General features: G+C 40.4%; 1 protein-coding gene across 1 annotated transcript in view; it reads left to right on the top strand.

Annotated features, from left to right (window-relative positions):
* Positions 1–19,560, top strand: part of zgc:66433 (uncharacterized protein LOC321250 homolog) — a 38,512-nt gene that overhangs the window by 15,994 nt on the left and 2,958 nt on the right. The window contains 14 exon segments of the mRNA XM_063876408.1: positions 814–988; positions 2,760–2,886; positions 4,917–5,057; positions 5,152–5,211; positions 10,464–10,619; positions 11,823–11,925; positions 12,551–12,776; positions 12,869–13,364; positions 14,423–15,403; positions 15,405–15,660; positions 16,225–16,328; positions 17,204–17,360; positions 17,480–17,598; positions 19,332–19,395. Coding sequence (XP_063732478.1) covers positions 814–988; positions 2,760–2,886; positions 4,917–5,057; positions 5,152–5,211; positions 10,464–10,619; positions 11,823–11,925; positions 12,551–12,776; positions 12,869–13,364; positions 14,423–15,403; positions 15,405–15,660; positions 16,225–16,328; positions 17,204–17,360; positions 17,480–17,598; positions 19,332–19,395 — 3,165 coding nt within the window.

The following is a 19,560-nucleotide window of genomic DNA, read 5'->3' as shown; positions in this document are numbered from 1 at the left end:
AAAAGCAAAAGTAATCCCAAAACCCATCGGTTAAGAGTCCAACAACAATGAACCTCTTGTTGATAAGGGACACTATTTTTGGTGGTATTAGCAAGTAAACGCTAAATCCTCTTCAGACAAAAGCCAGTGGGATCTGAAATTGCAGGAATTCCTGTTTGAGTAAAACATGGAGAACATTGAAGGGTTTTTTTATGCCAAAACACTATTGTTTGGTAAGAAGTGGAACAACTGCATCCTTGCATTTTTACACCAAGCTGTTTATTTCTGCTGTAAAGTTGGGTATTTTAACAAGGGGGTCCATGGAGATGACTTTCTCTTGGAGCCAGCCTCAAGTGTCCAATGAACTATAGTTTTTTGTACTTCAGCAGCCCTGTTGAATGTGGGAGAGAGAAATGGCCAGGGGGCATTTCAAGTTCTGGATGACCACTGAAAGTCAGTGTAAGCTCTGTAGCTGTGTAAGGAGTTGTTGAGTTTTACACTGCGGTGGTAATGGAGGTAGAATCACTAGGGGGGGAGGGTTTACAAGCTCATGAGACTGTGCATGTTTATATCTTTCTTTATGTACGCCAGTCTTTGTGTGTAGTTTCTCCAGGGATGCATACCTGGGAATTTACAGCCACACAGAGCTCATTGCTGAAACTAGAGTTCATATGAGGGCAGTGTGTAAAGAAGCTGTGTGTGTAATTGTCTCGTTAACAGATCACTGCACAGTTAATTGTAACGCTTCACTAAAGTGCGTCAGGAGAAAGTATCCGTGAGGGGGGTTGAATTAGGTTATTTCATTTCCTCTCTTTTTCTCATTTGTCTTCGCAGGAAAGAAGAAGTCCAAGTTCCAGACATTTAAAAAATTCTTTGCCAGGAAGAAGAGAAAGGAGCAGCCAGCAGCAGGAGCAGATACTGGGCTCAAAGCCAGCCAATCAACAGACAATGTCGGCAAAACTTCAGAAAATAACACCCTCACTCGATCGGAGAAAGAGAAAGGATCTGGGTAAGATCAGACTCACAGAAACAAGAACACACAACAATTTTGACATCAACACTTTTATTGAAACAGCGACACAGTTTAATACACTGCTAAAACTCCTTCACATGGGAGGTTTCTATGGAAGCCCCGAGAGGAAAGTGAAGAATAATATTCTGGTGAATCATTTTCTTGGTCAACTGGTAAATAGACTTCATTTATACAGCGCTATTCCAGTTTTGCACGACCTCTCAAAGAGCTTTACATATACAAGTAAACATTCACTCTTTCATACAGAGGCTGCCATACAAGGGGCCACCTGCTTCTCATACTAGGCCATCGGGAGCAATTTGGTGTTAAATATCTTGTCCAAGGATACATCGGCATGACACACCCCTGCCATTGTTAGACAACCACAATACCTCACAGCCACAGAGGCTTGTTTTCTCTCCTGTTCTTTAAGAACAGGGAGATCTCTAAGTCCCTTAATTGCTTTTTTCATTTGTGAAACAGGTGGGGAAAACTTTTGCCAAACTCTTTTTTTCTAGTTTTTGAAGGAATTTGAAAAGAATATGCCAGCAAACAACTTGTTCTGACAAACACAGAGGAGAAAATTATGTGTACAAAAAAAATGTTTTACATTGCTTACCTCTCAGGGCTACCATAATTAATAGAATTTCTCATCAAAATGTTTGTGTGGACTTTAAAGGGGCCCTATTATGCTCTTTTGCAGGTTCGTAATTGTATTTTGTTCCTCTGCTATGACATGCCTCCAAGCTTTAATGTTCAAAAAAGCTCTTTATGTTTCTCATACTGCCTGTTGCAGCACCTCTTTTCACCCTCTGTCTGAAACCAGAGCCCAGTCTGCTCTGACTGGTTAGTTGGCCTGATCTGTGGTGATTGGTCAACCGACTAGAGATGTCTCGCCCCTTAGGCTATCATGAATCATGTTGGAGCGCTAGCCAATTGACACATGAGTGTTAAGTAGTGATGTCATTATGTGACAGAAGTAAACAAAGGAGTCAAAGGGAGGTGTTTCAGGCAGGGGGGAAGTGCGTGAGAAACTCCCTCTGGAGGGAACACAGGGATGTTCTCCTTTTGAGACCATTTACATGCACAAAAATCTGTATAGCACACTACAGAAAAGGGAAAACCCTAAGAAGCATAACAGGGCCTCTTTAAGTTATTTTGAATACTCCAGTTACTTCCATTGCAGTCGTTTTTTTCTGTACTGTACATGTTAACCCTTAATCTTCAGGGTAGTTTTAAACTTTTGGGCAAATCTGTTTGTTTTTCTCCCATTAATCGATTTGTTTCATGGTAGAAAAGCCATTCAAAAGACATTTCATTTCTGTTCATCCTTAGGCTTGTGGTTTCCTGTTTTTGTTACAAATAGTGGAGTGTGTCTTCCTGTGGACAGTCCTGATTTCCTTTTGTTTTCCTAAGCTCTGCCACTTCCTGCCTCGTCTACTATTTACTTTTCCTCGTACACACAGGTTATATCTGCACCAATTTTACTGAAGTCGCTCTGTGTTATTTCTCAAAGTGCATTAGGGGGAATGGCAAAATCTGGTTGGACAGCAAACATGAACAGAAAGAGGATTATCGATTAATTTTTAATGATTTTCTTTGGTGAAAAACTGGCAAGCCCTCACAATTAATGGTCAATTATTTGTTTTAAACCTCTGACCCATCGGGGCCTACCAACATGCAGTCCTCTTTGCTCTGTTTGTTGTGTTTCAGAATCTGTGAAACATCTCTTTCTTTGTTTATATCTTCCTCTTCCTGTTCTCCAAAGGTCAAAGATCAGCCTGGGCAGCAAGGCCTTGTCCCATGACTCTGTCTTTGTTTCGGACTTGTCAGAGGCCAACGACGCTCTTGGGGCATCTCAGGACAGCATCCATGGGAAAGTGAAATCACTACAGGTAAATACTTATAAATAGCCTAACTGGTCCTTTAAGTTTGAGACACTGTAACCAGAGGAGCCACGATTAAGCTCCTGTCTCAACAAGTGTTATTCTCTTCCTGGAGAAGAGTAACAACCCTGACCTCCAAGTGCCTGTTAAGACAAGCAAGGAATTGAAAGAGAAAGAATTTGGCTGCAGGTTAATGAGGCATAATAGACAAATAGAGACTCACAATCCGTGTGTTTGGGAGTTCTATGACTCTTTGCTGATCTGGTACAAGCTGATCTGCTGTCAATTTAGCCAGACCAGCAGTGCCATTGTGCATCACAGAGGGTGGTGTTTGTCACAGCAAAGTGAAGGAGTGGATGATGAAAAGAAAAGCAGACAGTTGGAACAAATGTCTGTCAAAACAGCGGGCTAAAAAGGGAAAACTTGAAAGCCAGACGGATGGAATGACCTCCAGTTAAACTGCTCCACTAAGCCACCTTCAGTGGGAGTGAGAGTTAAACAGCATCTTAAGGGGATTTGCTCAAAAGTAAAACTTTCTACTGTGGCTATAACACTACTTTAAAAAAGTGATTAGTTTGTGGTCAACACAGCAACCACACAGATGATAATAATCATTTATAAAACAATGTCAAAACTGCACAAGAATGTAGATTAGATAAAATAAACCCTTGAGGGTAAAGTAAACCCACTGATTTCCATAAACTGACTTGTTTCCGCCTCCCTCTGATCTGCCTGTTTGATTATTAAAATAACTAAAATATAATCAAACTATGTAGGGATCACTATGTTGGGAGGTTATGATATAACATAAGGCACACTGCAACATTGTGAGTCGTATATGGTGGTTACTCACTTTAGACACCACAAACAAGATCATACAATGAAGGTCATTAGCCCAATTTTACACATGTATCAAATGTTTGACTTGCCACCAAACATAATTATTGTTGTTTAATTGACATTAATGACATTTATTTAACTGTCACATTATATTTTCCGCTTTAAATGTGTTACAGTCACATAATGATGACCTCAATCTAGCTAACTGAATTTGACATGATCATGGATTTGCTAGCATGTTCTGTAGCAGTTGAGATATTTTACCCAAAAAATCATTTGAAATTAAGTTAACCAAACACAGTTAAAAAGAAACACGGGGAAACAGGAAATCCTATCTACATCTTTTCCAAATTAATTTTTGGTTGTACATCAGAAATACAATGAATTTTAAGTACTAGCAAGTTTGGCTTCCCACAGCTTCTAATGGTTAACTAACATGTTGCTACGTCCTTATTTTAGCTAGAGCTTCTGCTCTCACTTTTTCACAGTTACAGTAACAATATTTAGATTGTAACATTGGAAACTGCAGGGGTCGGTGTCTTTCTGCCAAGGTCTTGGTGTGTGTGCCAGTGTCTAGTCGGCTAAAGAAAAGCTGCATTGTGCAGTGTTTGCTTTGCACAGATGTCCTTGAGTGACTGTTACAGTGAAACACGTAAAAGCGAGATAACAAGTCTTTGAGTTTCTGTGATACCTTCCCACACACACACAAACACACACACACACACACACACACACACACACACACACACACACACACACACACACACACACACACACACACACACACACACACACACACACACACACGAAAAGCCTTAAATAAACACTTTCTATCTTGAGTACCAGCTGAATGTCCTCACAAGTCATTCTTTGTTAATCATACTCTACATTAGTGGGGATTTTCAGGCTGTAAAGAAGTGAAACTTTGTAAACACAAAAATGTTTAGTTAAACACACCTTTGCTATCTTCTAGCTGTAGTTGATTAAACAGGCTTTCAGATTTGGCTCTCCTCCATCCCCAAGTACACACACACACACACACACACACACACACACACACACACACACACGCAAAATAACTGGGAATCAACGTTCACTTCCTGCTGTAATATCTACAAGTCTGGCCAAGTCTTTTCATTCTTAATCAGGTGTTTTGATCAGTAGATGTACAAACACAAATATTGTGTTTTTTTCTGCAGCTCCAGCTGAAACAGGCCATCAGACTGGGCTCTCCTCCGTCCCTCATGTGTGTGAAGAGAGCGGACGATGCTGGAACCATGTCTGAGGACGATGGCCTGCCCTGTAGTCCCCCTGAATACAACGCGCTTCACACAATCATGGTAACACATTATTGAGTAATGTCCCACCCTGCAGTATACCTGAATGCTATTTGCAGACGGCACTGCTAACACTGATTCTCTCTCTGCATGTCAGAATAAGGCTCAGAGGAACAGCCGCATGAGTCTGGAGGGAGAAGACAGTGACGATGACCAGGTAAACAAACACTCCACCAGTTCAGCTTGCACTCCTATGAAATTGTTGGACATTTTGATTTAAAATTTGTAGTCGTCATAGCCAACTAACCCAGACTTTAAGGCATCACATGAGTTTATCAGACTTTACAGGGGACACAAAAAGGCTTTTTACAACTTAATTGGAAAGAATACAGTAGAAAATGTGTGCCCATTAAAGATGTTAATTATATTTTATCATATCTTTATTCTTGCTAGCTGGCTTAGTAACATTTCCAGTAACTGTTCCTAGTGCTGTCGGGAGCATACACGCAGGTAGGTTTCTGAAACAGTTATCATGGAGTCTGTGTATTACAATGTGTAGATTTGATGTAGTGACAATGATGTTATGTAAGGTCACAAAGGTACTGTAGAAACAATATAACATGGAGATATTATGGTTTGTTTTTGTATAAGATAGATACAATGCTGCTAATGTAGCGTCACAAGCTAGCAGGGAGGTAACCATGAAAACAAAACTGAACTGGTTGTTTTGAATGCAAGGCTTCGTGCCCAACTCGGCGATGAGCAAGGAGCACATTGTGTATCGAGAATCCAGCTTAAGGAATAATGCAGTGCTATTGGCTACTGTAAATGTACAATCAAGTCCCTTCCTAGTTGTTTTTACAGGAAACTCAAATAGCTCTCTGCTAGATTCTTTATGCCATCCGTAATGCTTAATTAGCCTAATAATTATTGGACAGTTTTTCACATGGGGAACGTACAACACAATACAAACAGAATTACTGCAATGAAAACTTGAATATGCTCTACACGTGCTGAATTTACTGGCGATGTTACTTTCTTCATTGTAATTGTACATTACTGCCTTCGATCATCCTAAAAAAAATCCACTTCTAAACTCCAATATGTGGTGCTATCATAAAAACAAACATGATCTACATGACAGTTAGTGAATAACCCCTTCCCAATTCAAGTCATCTCATGTGACTTCGACAGTAAAAAACATCTCATGATCCAATCTAATCACTGCATTATGACTAAATAAAAGGCATGCAAATTGACCTCTTGCTCTGTTTCCCTTTTCCCAGTTTTATTGCCCATTTCTTTTTACCTCTCTTCTTTCTCCCTCCTGTACTTGTTGTCTGTTGAGCTTCTGTATGTTTGTGGTTTAGCCCATGTGACCTGAAATGTGCCTCAAGCCACCTAACACCACTGTGAGTTAAAAAGTTCCCTCCAATAAAGTACTTTTCCGATGGAGAGTACCAATCTGTGATTTGAAAAATGTCCTAAAATAACTAGAGTATCTATTTAGCCTCACTGGCTATAATGTGGGCAGAAAGCACAGTCAGCAAAGTATGACAAATGAGCATTTAATGATAGTGCCGTTATAGCATTTTCAGACGGGTCTTTGGCTAGTCATTTATCCGCTAAAAGGACCACAAATGACCCACTACAAAGACATGCACACAGAAACCTGGAAATATCCCTTTTAAAGTGCATTCCACACACAGGAATGTGGTCGAAGAGACTTATGAATTGCAGTCACAGTGGCACTTTCTTTTTGAGCTTTTCCACTCACTGAGAACTAATAGCATACTTCACAGAGACACAGAAGGTTTTTATTTAGAGTTTCACCTGAAAATGAACTTTAATGTCATTGCGGGGCTAACAGTTTTAGCTAGGCAACATTTCCATTTCAACTTTAGAGCAGATAGGGTAGTTGGTTCTGGGTCAGTTTGTCTTCAAATGTACTGTAAATAACAGATGGAGGATCATTGAGTGGCTTTGAGATTGAAATAAAGGACTTTTCCTTTTTTTACAATGGGTGTTAAAGTTGATCAGTATTTTTCAACATGCCCTTAAACCTTCAACAGATTTACAAACAAATATTTTTTGCATCATTTAATCAGCAGGTGCAAACACGTTACAACGTCCCAAAACACTTCCATTAGGAGAAATGAGCTGAAGATTCAGAAACGAAGTGCCAAAACACATGCTAATGAAGAATCATCTCTATCCACTAGACAAAACATGCACAGCATTTAGAAAATATTCACCAACTTCACGAAACATGCGCAGGGTTTACTAAAAGCACTGCATAAACAAAACGCTGCAAATAAAGAACACAGCAGGAAGCCCAAAACACAACGGAAACTGGGTCACTAAAATGTAATTCACAGAGCTGGGACCGTAACCTTTGTTGACGTTTGGGGATTTAAAGTTTGCCAACAATCACTGGAAATGTACTTTAAATGTACGATTTATCATCTTATTTTAACATTGCATAATTCCTTCCAATATTATTGGCTTCAAGCTAGCAAGCTAGCTAGCTAAATTAAGAAAAAGGCTAACTCTGCTAACTGTTTTAAACAGGAGACAAAGAGGGGTCTTTTGTGTGAAAGTCCCTGTGTTGGTTCGCTTTACATACGTAAGTTGAGTATTTTATGGGTTTGACATAAGTAGTGTGCGTTACACAAGTAGGTTGAAAGGATGGATTTTTACACAGGACACAAACAGCCCTATATGTTTGTCCCATCCATCCGCTACAATATCCTCCGCCGATTTTGTTGCTCCTACTACAACGTCACCTGACTTCCTTCTCTGCTCCCAGCATAATTACTATGGTCACTAGAGGTGGCCTCCTAACAATTAAAGTAAATATGGGTCGTAATAAGCCTGTGCAGCAGTTTAGGGAGGATGTTCATATTTAGCTTCTAAGGAACCAGATATTTCATGAAATGGTGAGACCAAAACAGAACTAAAATGAGATTGACTCTTCAAACACATTTGTTCAACTTTACTAAAACTCAAATGGATATTTATTTCTGTCTTTCATGTTATACTTTGGCTTTGAATGATGGGATATGAAGTTAAGAGGACACTTTAGATGCAACTTTGTTTCAGACAGTAAATTCAAAAATACATACTGCATCAGCTGCAGAGTAAACGGCTGTCATGTGCTTTGTATGTGATGCTTGAAATCACACCCTGGAGCCTAAGGGTGTGTATCTGTGTGTAACATCTTCTTCCTCTCTATGTAACTTTCCATATGTGCTCTTCTCTGTGTTAGTGACCTTTTTTTTTTTTTTTAGCTTTTCTCAGTCCATAACACTGTGTGTGTGTGTGTGTGTGTGTGTGTGTGTGTGTGTGTGTGTGTGTGTGTGTGTGTGTGTGTGTGTGTGTGTGTGTGTGTGTGTGTGTGTGTGTGTGTGTGTGTGTGTGTGTGTGTCTGTGTGTGTGTGTGTGTGTGTGTGTGTGTGTGTGTGTGTGTGTCTGTGTGTGGGTTCAGAGTGCATTCCAATGGTTTCTCTGGCAGTCAGCGTGTCTGCTTGTAGTTATAGAGTTTAAATTCTTTTTAACCCGCCTCTTTCTCTCTCAGACACAGACATGCACAAACACACATGTACACACACACACAAACACACACTCACACACACACACACACACACACACACACACACACACACACACACACACAGAAAGCTCAATAAACACAAATCTAGATGTCGACAAATAAAAAACGTGATTATGTCTCTTAAACTCGCAATCCCTTGTTTTGTTCGCGTTTTACTCACATCAGGCAATAATGTGAGTTTTAAATGTTGAGTTCTCCCAAATCATAAAACATGTCATGTGCCCTCTAGTGGTATCTACCGTGCACATAGTTTTAGTTGCATTTGCTGTTGTTTATGGAGATGTTCATCTCTGAAACTTGTGCTAAGAAACCTAATACAAGGGATTAAGAAATATATTGCATTTGGCTATGGGGAAAGAACTCAATACATCTTCAGGTAGAGTGTTTTTTTGGGCGGCTCCTTGTGATCTATTTATCAATTTATTTATGGAGGAATCTGATGAAAACAGATTAAAGAGGCCCTATTATACTGTTTTACGGTTTCCCTTTCCTGCAGTGTATTTTATAGGTTTTGGCGCATGTAAATTAGGGATGTCCAAACTTTTTTCACTGAGGGCCACATACAGAGAAATATATACGGAGAGCTGGGCCACTTATAGAGGTGAAAATTGTCTCAAAAGTTAAGTTATAAGTTACCAAAACAAATCAAATGTAAGTGAATAATGCGCGAAACTTTAAAATGCTTTCAGAAAAAAACAGCCTACATCGTCTTTAGGGTTAATAAGGAGTAAATATGAAGGTTAAATTTCAAGCTTGTTTTTTATCAACTAAGATTTGTTAGAAAATGTTTTGAATTCTAAATGACTAAATTTATTTGAAATTGTGCTCATTAATATATTTGAACATATATATTTGAGAAGTACAATTTAAGACAAGCAAAAGTTTATTTGTAGGCCATATTACATTATACTTTTAGAATTTGCAGAGGGCCAATTCAAAATGGCCTGTGGGCCTCATTTGGCCCCCGGGCCGTAGTTTGGACACCCCTGATGTAAATAGTCTGCAAAGGCTAAATTATTATCAATTCAAAGTTCTCTCCCGAGAGAGTTTAACCCTAACCCTCCCAAATACTCCCCCCTGCCTGAAACGCCTCCATTGCACTGCTTTGTTTAATTCCTTAACATAATGAGATCACTACATCACACTTACGCTTCTATTGGCTAGCTCTCCTCTAAGCGGTTGACCAATCACAATAGAGCCGTCCAGCTAACCAATCAGATCAGACTGGGCTCTGGTTTCAGACAGAGGGTGAAAAGAGGTGCTGCAGCACAGGCAGTATGAGAAAAATAAAGAGCTTTTTGAAAACTAAAGCGTGGAAACATGTCCCAGTAAAGGCACAAAATACAAATATGAACAAGAACATGAGTAAAATAGGGCCCTTTTTAAACTTTTTTTTGTGTGAATTTCTGTAAGTCCTCTGGCTGCTAATAAAGAAAAGTTTAAAGTAATTTTATTTGAAAAGTTTGATTATAAAGAAAGTCATGATTACCATTGACAGTGGTGAAAAAGTTACATCACCTGAAGTGTCAAGATGTCAAACTGTGAATAATTTGGACTTTTTTTGTGTGAAAGAAAGGGAAAACATCTCTAATATTTATTGTTGAAACATGGGAAAATGTGAGAGGGATACTTCTCCAGTGATGACAGAGTAAGTGTTGGTGCTGCGGATAAGGACAGCTAATATTTATTCAGCTGGACCCCTCTCTCTCTCTCTCTTTCCCTCCCCCTCCCTCTGGTTTCCTTATCTCATTATTTAGGGGAAACTCCGCCTTTTACCACAATCGACCCTACCTGTGTTCTCAGGAGTGTTTCCTCTGTTACTCAGTAATCAGTGACCCTCTGTGTCCTCTCTCCAGCAGTCCTGTTCGGCCTCCAGCCAAGCGATGAGTCCTCTGGTGGTCCCGGGGGACTTCAGCCAGCCGGCCAGCCCCTTCGGCTGTCTGGATAACTCTGCTGCCAAACACAAGCTGGGCCTGAGACTCAAAACCGGCAACAGGAGGAAAAACATCTCTGTAAGACATTAGTACAAACACACAAACATGAGCAAATACACTTTGGATCACCCAATACTTTAAATTATCAAAGTGGTTGGTTTCTACTTTTTTTATTCATTGGCTAACATGGGCTTTTCTTTTTTAACTTATATGATCATTATATTATCAGTGTCTCCATCTCCATTGAGAAGACTAGGCATTAGTCAACTTGTTTTGCATGTCAGGGTTCTTCATCCCTAAGTCAATGGGTGACTTGTTCTACAATATAGAATAAGTCAGTAAATACCCACACAGAGCTTCTACATGTCTTAAAAAAGGCAGTTGCTAACAAATAGCTGAATGAGCTATATTAGCTATTTGTTAGCAGCTAGCTTTGTAAAACAAACGGTGGAACTCATCTAATCAACAACCCTGAAATAGTTATGAAAGTTTAAATCCTAACATTAGCTTTTAAAAAGGTACAGTATCACAGGTAGGTGGGAAAGTATCATAAAAGTTGTTTACCACAGAGTTTTTATTTCTAGCAATAACTTTCATCCAATGGAGAAATCACATTAGCTTTTTGTCGATGGAACCAGTGCGGTTTGGGTTGGACTACTAAAACACGTCATTCCTCCCGCACTTTAAAGAAGAAACTTTACTTCTTTTAAAGAAAGTTGGAGCATTGACTGATAGATCCTCTTCAGCCAATCATAACACAATATGTGTATATACAGGTATACATTGAGTAATGATCAAATGTTACCTGATTGTGCCAGCCATAGCCATGCAGTGGCTCAGTCACTAGGGGGCTTGGACTGGGAATCGTAGGGTCGGCGGTTCAAGTCCCCAAACAGACTTGAAATATGGAAAGTGGACTGCTACTTGTAGAGGTCCCAGTTCACCTCCCAGGCCCTGCTGTGGTGCCCTTGAGCAAGGCACCGGAGACCTCCGATCCCCCCCTCCCCATTGCTCCCCGGGCGCTACACAGTAGCTGCCCACTGCTCCTAGTACTAGGATGGGTTAAATGCAGAGGACAAATTTCACTGTGTTGGCTCTGCTGTGTGCATGTATGTGACTAATAAAGAGGGTTTCATCCTCCAATTCTATTCTATAGAGCCAGTGTTCTTCTCTCACTTTAGCAGAATAGTTCGCTTCTCTTAGTCAAGGACAGTCAGACTGGTAATAAAAAGATATGAGCGATAAAGACTATTTCTTTGTAAATATATTCCGTCCATGCAGAGGCTGGAGTTGAAAGCAGAGGGAGACTCTGTGTTGGATGGGACACTGAACGCCTCCATAACAGCAGCTTCAGAGGAGCAAGAACCAGAGAATCCAGCAGAAGGTCAGAACACTTTTTGCTCTGCTTGATTTTACTCCATATGTTTGACTCTGCATGTATGGAAGACTCTCACTGCCCATGTTTAAAATGTCATGATTTATTCAGTTGGAAATGTCATATTTCATTTCCCAGTCTGAGATTAATAAAGTAATTCTTCTTCTTAAGAAAGTCAGTCCCTCATGTGTTTAAATCAGAAATGTCATAATTGAAAATATTACAAATATTTTTATTCTTTCTGGTTGAGTAAAACTTAACCCTATTTTAAAGCACGTTTAATAGTTTTATTAAATAAAAACTCAAATCAGGACATGATTTAAGAAAAAGATTTAAAATTTAATGATGAATTTAAAGTTTTTAGTTTCATTTTCAAGCTATACCAAGTCCAACACTGTCCATCAATATACAATAATAGAAACATCCATGTTACATTTAATTGTATTATATTTATGACAGTGTTATGCTTAGGAGTACAATCAAAATGACTGTTTAAGTAAAATGTGACTCAAAAATGATAATGTACCTTTATTTAGGACAATTGTTTCACTGTAACATTGGCACCTATAGACTTCCATATGCTTGCTGCCAGTGTATCATCAGTGTGAGAACTTTGCATCTGTCTGTGTTCCAGAGAGGGAGGAAAAAGAAGAGGAAGAGGAGGAGCAGCCACAGCATTCCAGACGCTCCCTGCTGAGCGATGAGGAGGAGGACGAGTGTGAAGCAGAACAGGAAGTTTCTCACGGCCCGGACTCTTCCTCTCTTACGGAGCCGAGACTCCCAGAGGAGGAATCCCTGGACACCAGGCCCCTGCCCTCCTCCAAGCCTGGCTCCAGGGCCTCCTCTCCGGACAGTCCCGGGTGATTACACATCATTTGCTTCATCTTTTCTCAACTTCCTGTCTGTCTGTTTCCTCATTCTAACAATCTGACTCCTTGATATTTGCTTACAGAGCCACACCGGAGCCCCCTGCTGGTCCCAAAGATTATCTGCCCGACCCTCTGTGCATCACCTATGGAGCAGAGGAGGTCGAGGGTGACTTGAGTGGAGAAGAAGATGGAATCCAGGAGAACAGGGATGAGGAGGAGGAGGAGGAGGAGGAGGAGGAGGAGGAGGAGGAGGAGGAGGAAAGCTCCTTCTTGCAGGAAGTCCTGAGCTCCCTGAAGACTGAGGGGGTCGACCTGGAGATAAAGGAGGAGGTGAAGGACAGAGAAGCCCTCGAGATGGAAAGAGAGGAGGTGAAGGAAGAAGAGGCAAAGGTGGAGCAGCCTGTTGGTTATCAGGCTGCTCCTCTTCACTCCATCCTGTCAGCTCAGTCAACACAGGAAGAGGAAGAGGAAGAAGTTTCAACTTTAAGCACTGCCTCTTGTCAAGATACAATGGAAGTTAAGGAAGAAGCAGCCATAGAGGAAGAAGGGCTATTGGTGGAAGAAGTCAGTCAGTACTGCGTATGTATTTCTTACTTATTTCCTTTGTGATAGTTTGGTGGATAGATCCATTCTCTAAGCTTTATCTAAATAGTTTTCTCTCTTGTGTCAATAACTTTTTTGACAGATCACAGGTGTTATTAGTTTTGTGCTTGTTGTTGTAATATTTGTTTCGGCCACAAGAAGCTGAGGTGTAACAATACACCATGTTCTAAACTTCACTTTTAACATTCATGATTCATGAGATTAAAAAAAATGTATGTACTCTGAACTCAAGGTACTTAACAGGTGTTGGCAAGTTATTTTATTTTACTGTCATGTTTCTCTTTGACTAGAGATGTATCTCTAGTATTTAGAGTGCATAGAGAAATTAAAACTCACCTGGAAGGAATTATCAAAGGTCTTTTCCTTTCTGAATATGGTGCCTATCAGCTTTTTGTGGTAAGACATAGTATTACAACAACAAACAGTAAAAATGTGCTCGACAATCAGAATCAAAATCAGAATCAAGTTTATTGCCAGGTGCGTTTAACCATACAAGGAATTTTATTTGGTGTCTGGTTCACCTGCCTTACATTTTCTTTCCAATTTCTCCCAAAAAAGTAATTTAAAAGATGATCCCTACTGAACTGCTCATAGGAGGGAAACTATTTAGATCAGATTTAGAATTTGGATCACCAGAATGTGCTTGTTCATTTGCCTCTTCTGTATATTGGCAATCGAAACCAAATATTATGTTTTAATTTATTCAACCATTTTGGGTGAGAGCTTAAAATATTTTTAAACACTAACATTGACATACTGTAATATCGCCTTGTAAAATTCATATAGCATGCTAACAACAGATCTACATAACCAGCAGACATGAAGCAACATTCATTGCATTCATTCAAGTCGTGTTTCTGTTCACCTTGAATGTTAGCCCAAAATGAACTCTCCTTTAAGCTCTGTTTTTGGTCTCTACCAAAAATATTTGTCTCTTTGTCAACTAAATGCTCCACTCCTAGCTAACTGTATCCCCTGCGGTTAAAGAAACAAATCTCTACTTCTCTTATGTTCCTCTGTGCTTTATCTTCCAGCGAGAAGAGGAAGAAGAGAAAGAGGACGCAGAAGAAGTCGAACCCGAGGAACAAAATGATACAGGAAACTCCGTCAACCAGGCAGAGGAAGAGGGAAGAGTGGAGGAAGCAGAGAGTGAGGAAGCGGAGGAAGAGGCCATAGAGCTGGAGAAAGAGCCAGAGGTGGAAGAGGAGGGCTGGGAGAAGAGGGAGGAGGAAGAGGTGAAGGAAGCAGAGGAGAGAGTAGAGGAAGCAGAGGAAGCATTAGAGGACGAGGGGGACGATGCAGAAGAGATAATGGAGGCGTTCCCTGATGCAGCTAATGATGACATACAGGTGCAGGAGGAAGATGAGGGTGTAGATGTTGTGGTTAGAGATGATGGTGAAACGATGGATTATCAGGTGCATGAAATTCAGGTAGTTTCTGATCAAAGCAAAGATGAGGAGATGGAAGATGGAGAAGAGAGGATGGAGGAAGTCGTAGAGGTCAACATAGAAAAATCCAAGCAAGAGGAAGATGGTGAAGCAGATCAAAGTAAGCAAAATCTGCAGCAGGAAGGTGGAGAAACACCACAGTTAGACATGGAGCAAGTGGAAAAAGAAGAAGAAGTTTCTGTCAAGCCTTCTTCTTTATTTCTCCCTGAGTCACACCACGAGCCTGCGTCACCAGAGAGTGGAAGCCTCTCTCCCAGCAAGACCACCACCATCCACATAAATCTACTCTCTCCGAGCTCAGAGAAGGCACCATCTTTCTTCCCACAGTCCCCACCTGACACACAGCCGACAGAAAGTGAGACACCTCACAAAATGGAGGAGCAGAACCCAGAAAAAGAAGAAGAAGAAGCAGCTGATAATGTGGAAACAGTAGAAGAAGAGAAACAGTCGGCTTCGGAGGAAGAAGCTACACTTCCTTTCTCTGTGGAGGAAGAGGTCAACCGGGTGTCCAGCCCAACCCGCTTCACCATCACCCCCGCATGGCAGAGGTCGCTGTCTTTCGGCGACTGCAGAGGAGAGTTCGACACCTCCTTCCTCCCAAGCCACCTGCGCCATCTCCTCATCGTCCGCAGTCACAGGGCAGGGAGAAGTGGAGGTGGAGGCTAGTAAAGGGAAAGCAGAGCCTGCAAGTCCGGCGAAGGTTGACGTGGTGTTGAGCCCGGGAAGAGCGAGGACTGCAGGAACCCCCACCACCGCAGGGACCCCCACCCCACTGTCTCCATCATCCAGTCATCCGCAGACCCCACCTGCTGCAAGCACAGAAGGTGAGGACGTTGAATGTAAAAAAATGCACATCATGGAAGATTTCATTACTTGGGTTGTTGATTTGTCTTTTTCTTGTTTTGTTTTGTTTTGTTTTTAAATAAGAAATGGAATTGGCTGTTGATTATTTTTTTGATTTTATTCTTCTCTTCTTATTTTCAAAAATATTTTACGATTTTATATTTTACCTTGGGTTATAATCACGATTTTATGATTTTTTTTTACACAACCAAACACAGATCAGACAGCATAAATATTGTGAAATTATATTAATAATTAATAAACTATATAACGTACATCGGTTGCAAAAACATGCATATGAATTGCCTCAGTGTCTGTGTAATATTATCTACTGGCTCTCTCGATTTGAAGGCAGTTGACCAGGGGTTATCATCAGGTTCAATAAACATGTTCTTCTTGAGTCCGAGAGTAACTATTTTAAGTCCACATTTTATATTGAAGAAAAATAGTAGTCTGCTGAACTGTATGTCAAATGAGGTGACCTCGCCCTTTGGAGTTAAAACAAATCTAAACCACAGACCAACTTTTCCACTCTCCGCCTACAGAAAGCTCGGTGGTGGTAGAGGGAAACCCCGACAATCCATTTGGAGTTCGGCTGAGGAAGACGTCGGCTCTGCCTCGCTTCAGCTCGGAGGAGGAAAACACAGAGGTGCTTTTCCTGACTTTGTTCTTACTGTTATAAGTTTTGCTTCAAAACATGAACATGTCCCTAAGCAACAGGCTTCATTCTTTAAAAGCATTGAAGATGGTCGGTTCTGAGGGTTTCTGCAACGATTTATGGGGACCCATTTAATCCAGTAAACAAAAACCAAAAAGAAGAATATTAATAGTAATGACTTGTAATAATGTCACTCAGAATATTGACTTAGGTTCTTAAAATAATAAGTTTATCATTAGTTTGGGATACGTAATGTTTTTTTCCAATTTTTTTGTAATGCTTTTGAAAATTGGCTTCCATAGAGATCTGAAGTTGTCTCAACCTAATGCAGGAAAACTTAAAGTTACCAGAATTCATCATCAAAGGTATTTTAGGGTTTAGGCAGCTATAAGTGATATTTAACAATACATCAAATAACACATTGCATATGGAAGGTGGTGCTCATAGTGAGAATTACCACTGTATCCTGCAGTAAGCCCTGAGTACTAAAAAGAGTTGTTGCTTCTTTAAGCTAATTGCTTGGTTTTAAGGCATAAAACTTTTTTGTTTTCAGAGAAAAAATAAAAAGCAGTGTTTATAAAATAGTCAATATTAGACTTATCGTCACAAATGTTGCCCCCTATCTCCTGGATGTGTAAATAATAACTGTTTGCTTTGTTAACTTTTCATTCCCCGTAGAAAGTGCTTCTAAAGGGCGTTCTCTAAGAAACAATTCCCAAGAAATACCAAAAATAAAGGAGCACTGTGTTAATGTGTGTGGTTTTGTTTCTGCTTCCCCCAAGTGGACAAAAGAAGCATTGAATGCAGGTGTAAAATAAGTCTTGTATTGAATCGTTGTATTTATGATCTTATTTTCTGTTTTTCAGCCTTCCATGGAGCCTCCAGCTCAGCCAACCAGCTGTAGAGTTGACTCTCCGCAGCCAATCAGTGTTAAGCCCTCCATAAATCAGCCTGTCATCAACAAGCCCGCCCTCCCTAAGAAACCAGACGTAGACAGTGGAGTGAAAAACAAGCGCATGACAGGTTCGTACACACACATAAACACACCTTTCTCTTTTCCATAAGCTGTTTGGCAATGCTTACAGCATCCCAGAGACTTGAGCCTGTGGTGTAACAGCTTCTCTGCTATGTAATTGATTCAGATCCAGCTCCAGCTCGAGGTGTTTCTGCTGGATCTGGCTCTCCCAGCTGGATTTCGTTGGCCAAACAGAAACAGAAGATCTACAAAGAAAGCTCCCTTGATGAGGTCTCTGTCAGGAAGGTAATCAGTGTTTGTTTGGTTGGGTTTGTCTCTGATGTGGATACATATTCCCATTCAAGTGAGAGGGAAAAGTAAAATAAAAGAAAGTATTTTGAAAGATGTACTTTTGTTGGGTTGGATATCAGAATCAGAAATACTTTATTTAACCCCAGACTGGGACATTTTTTAATACGATAGGATAAAATGCTATGGTCATTAGTGTTAGCATAAAGTTGAGTTAGTTTAGCTTATTCCTTTATGGTTTTGTTGGCAGTCCCCATTAATTCACTGTAACAAACACAGTAAATTGGGCAGCTTGAGCCAACATGGCTCATTTCCAGCTGTTGTCGCTGGCCAGATGATAGTAGACAGCCTAAAAGCTAAATACATCACAAGTATTAATTAAGAAGAAAGGAGGAAAGACAAGAAGATAGAGGAGATAGGATAAAAGACACAAGTAAAAAAGCAATTGTAAAACCACAGGTACTGTAGTTCACAGTACAATAAAGAAACAGGTGATCACATGCAGCATGCCAGCACTCTTAATGTCCTGTATATGTCAGTTCTGTATAACATGTTTATCCAAATACAGCATATTGATTGCACTAGTAAGAAACACACATTGCCATAAGACAAAATGAGGACTCAAAAAAACATAGTGTCAACTTGTTATGAGCAGAGGAGCACAAAACAAACACCCAACAACAAAGAGTGCAGGTATATTATTTGCATTGGTCTCTAAGGGGGGGGGGGGGGCTTGGTAAGGGTTCAGTTAAGCTTTGTTCTTTTGCAATTTGAGGGGACAGAACTGTTGAAGCTGAAATTTGCACTTCAAGAGACCATTTGGATTGTTTAAAGTGGGGTTGTGCAGTATGAGACACTAACCGATAGTCAGTGTAGATGGTGGTCTGCGCACCCCCAGTTCTGAGGAACAGACAGGAGTACCAAACACTTTGAGAACATTTGATCAGTTCAGTCAAAAGCTGTTTTTACCACTTTACATGTCAGACATCTCTTTCTGAAGATAACTGAAACCAAATGTTCTTCAATGCCACCAGATTCCATCGACAAGTATGTGTTTGTGTGTGCCTCTGAAGTTTGGATAGGTTAGTTAAAATTCACCAAAGTCTGACAATAACACAAACACTAACGAATCAGTAGACCTGCACCTCTTTTTCCTGAGAGGCAAAATGCACGTTTTTGATAAAGGAGTCAGGTGGCTTTAAAAATGTGGCTCAGGGATTAATGGACTTCTGCCAATCAGAGGGTCAGTGGCTCGAAACCCAGGCCCTGACATCATTCATTCATAATTATAATAACAGCTTCAGTTTCCCGTCTGAAAGGCTGTCTGACAGCAAGGTAAAGCAGTGAACATTAAAAAAATATATGAATTGATATTGATTTTCTAGATGTCTCAAAAACATATTGCTGCTCGCACTGTCCACAGCAGTGCATGTCTTAGCTCGCCCGCCATGGTTAAGTAACTCATACAATAATAATAAATTATCTAAGTATACCTTTAACACCAGGGCTGTGACAGCTTTATGAGTCACAGTCCAGTATGCTGAAGAAGTTAGCATAGCTGACATGGGGATATGGTTTTGGTTCGGTCTAAAATTACATGGTTTCAGATGCAGGTGCTCTTGGATGTGATGATGGTTCATCCTGTTTTGGCCTCCATGTGTTAACAGTTACACCCCCGCACATTTCCCGCCACATGATTTATAACTGAGTGTGCTGCTCTCTGTCATCAGGAGGAACCGGAGAGGAAGAGTTCACTGCCAGTGAATGTCAGCTCAGTGGCAAGCCACAAAACAGGTCAGTACAAACACACACACACACACACACACACACACACACACACACACACACACACACACACACACACACACACACACACACACACACACACACACACACAATCACACATGATCACTGGAAATTAGATTCATGAAAATGTGTATATTAATAATAATAATAATA

This window comes from Eleginops maclovinus, chromosome 23 (genome assembly GCF_036324505.1).
Source record: "Eleginops maclovinus isolate JMC-PN-2008 ecotype Puerto Natales chromosome 23, JC_Emac_rtc_rv5, whole genome shotgun sequence".
In the NCBI taxonomy this organism is placed as follows: domain Eukaryota; kingdom Metazoa; phylum Chordata; class Actinopteri; order Perciformes; family Eleginopidae; genus Eleginops; species Eleginops maclovinus.
The sequence above is the reverse complement of the archived record's forward strand: the minus strand, read 5'-3'. Positions and strand labels throughout refer to the sequence as shown.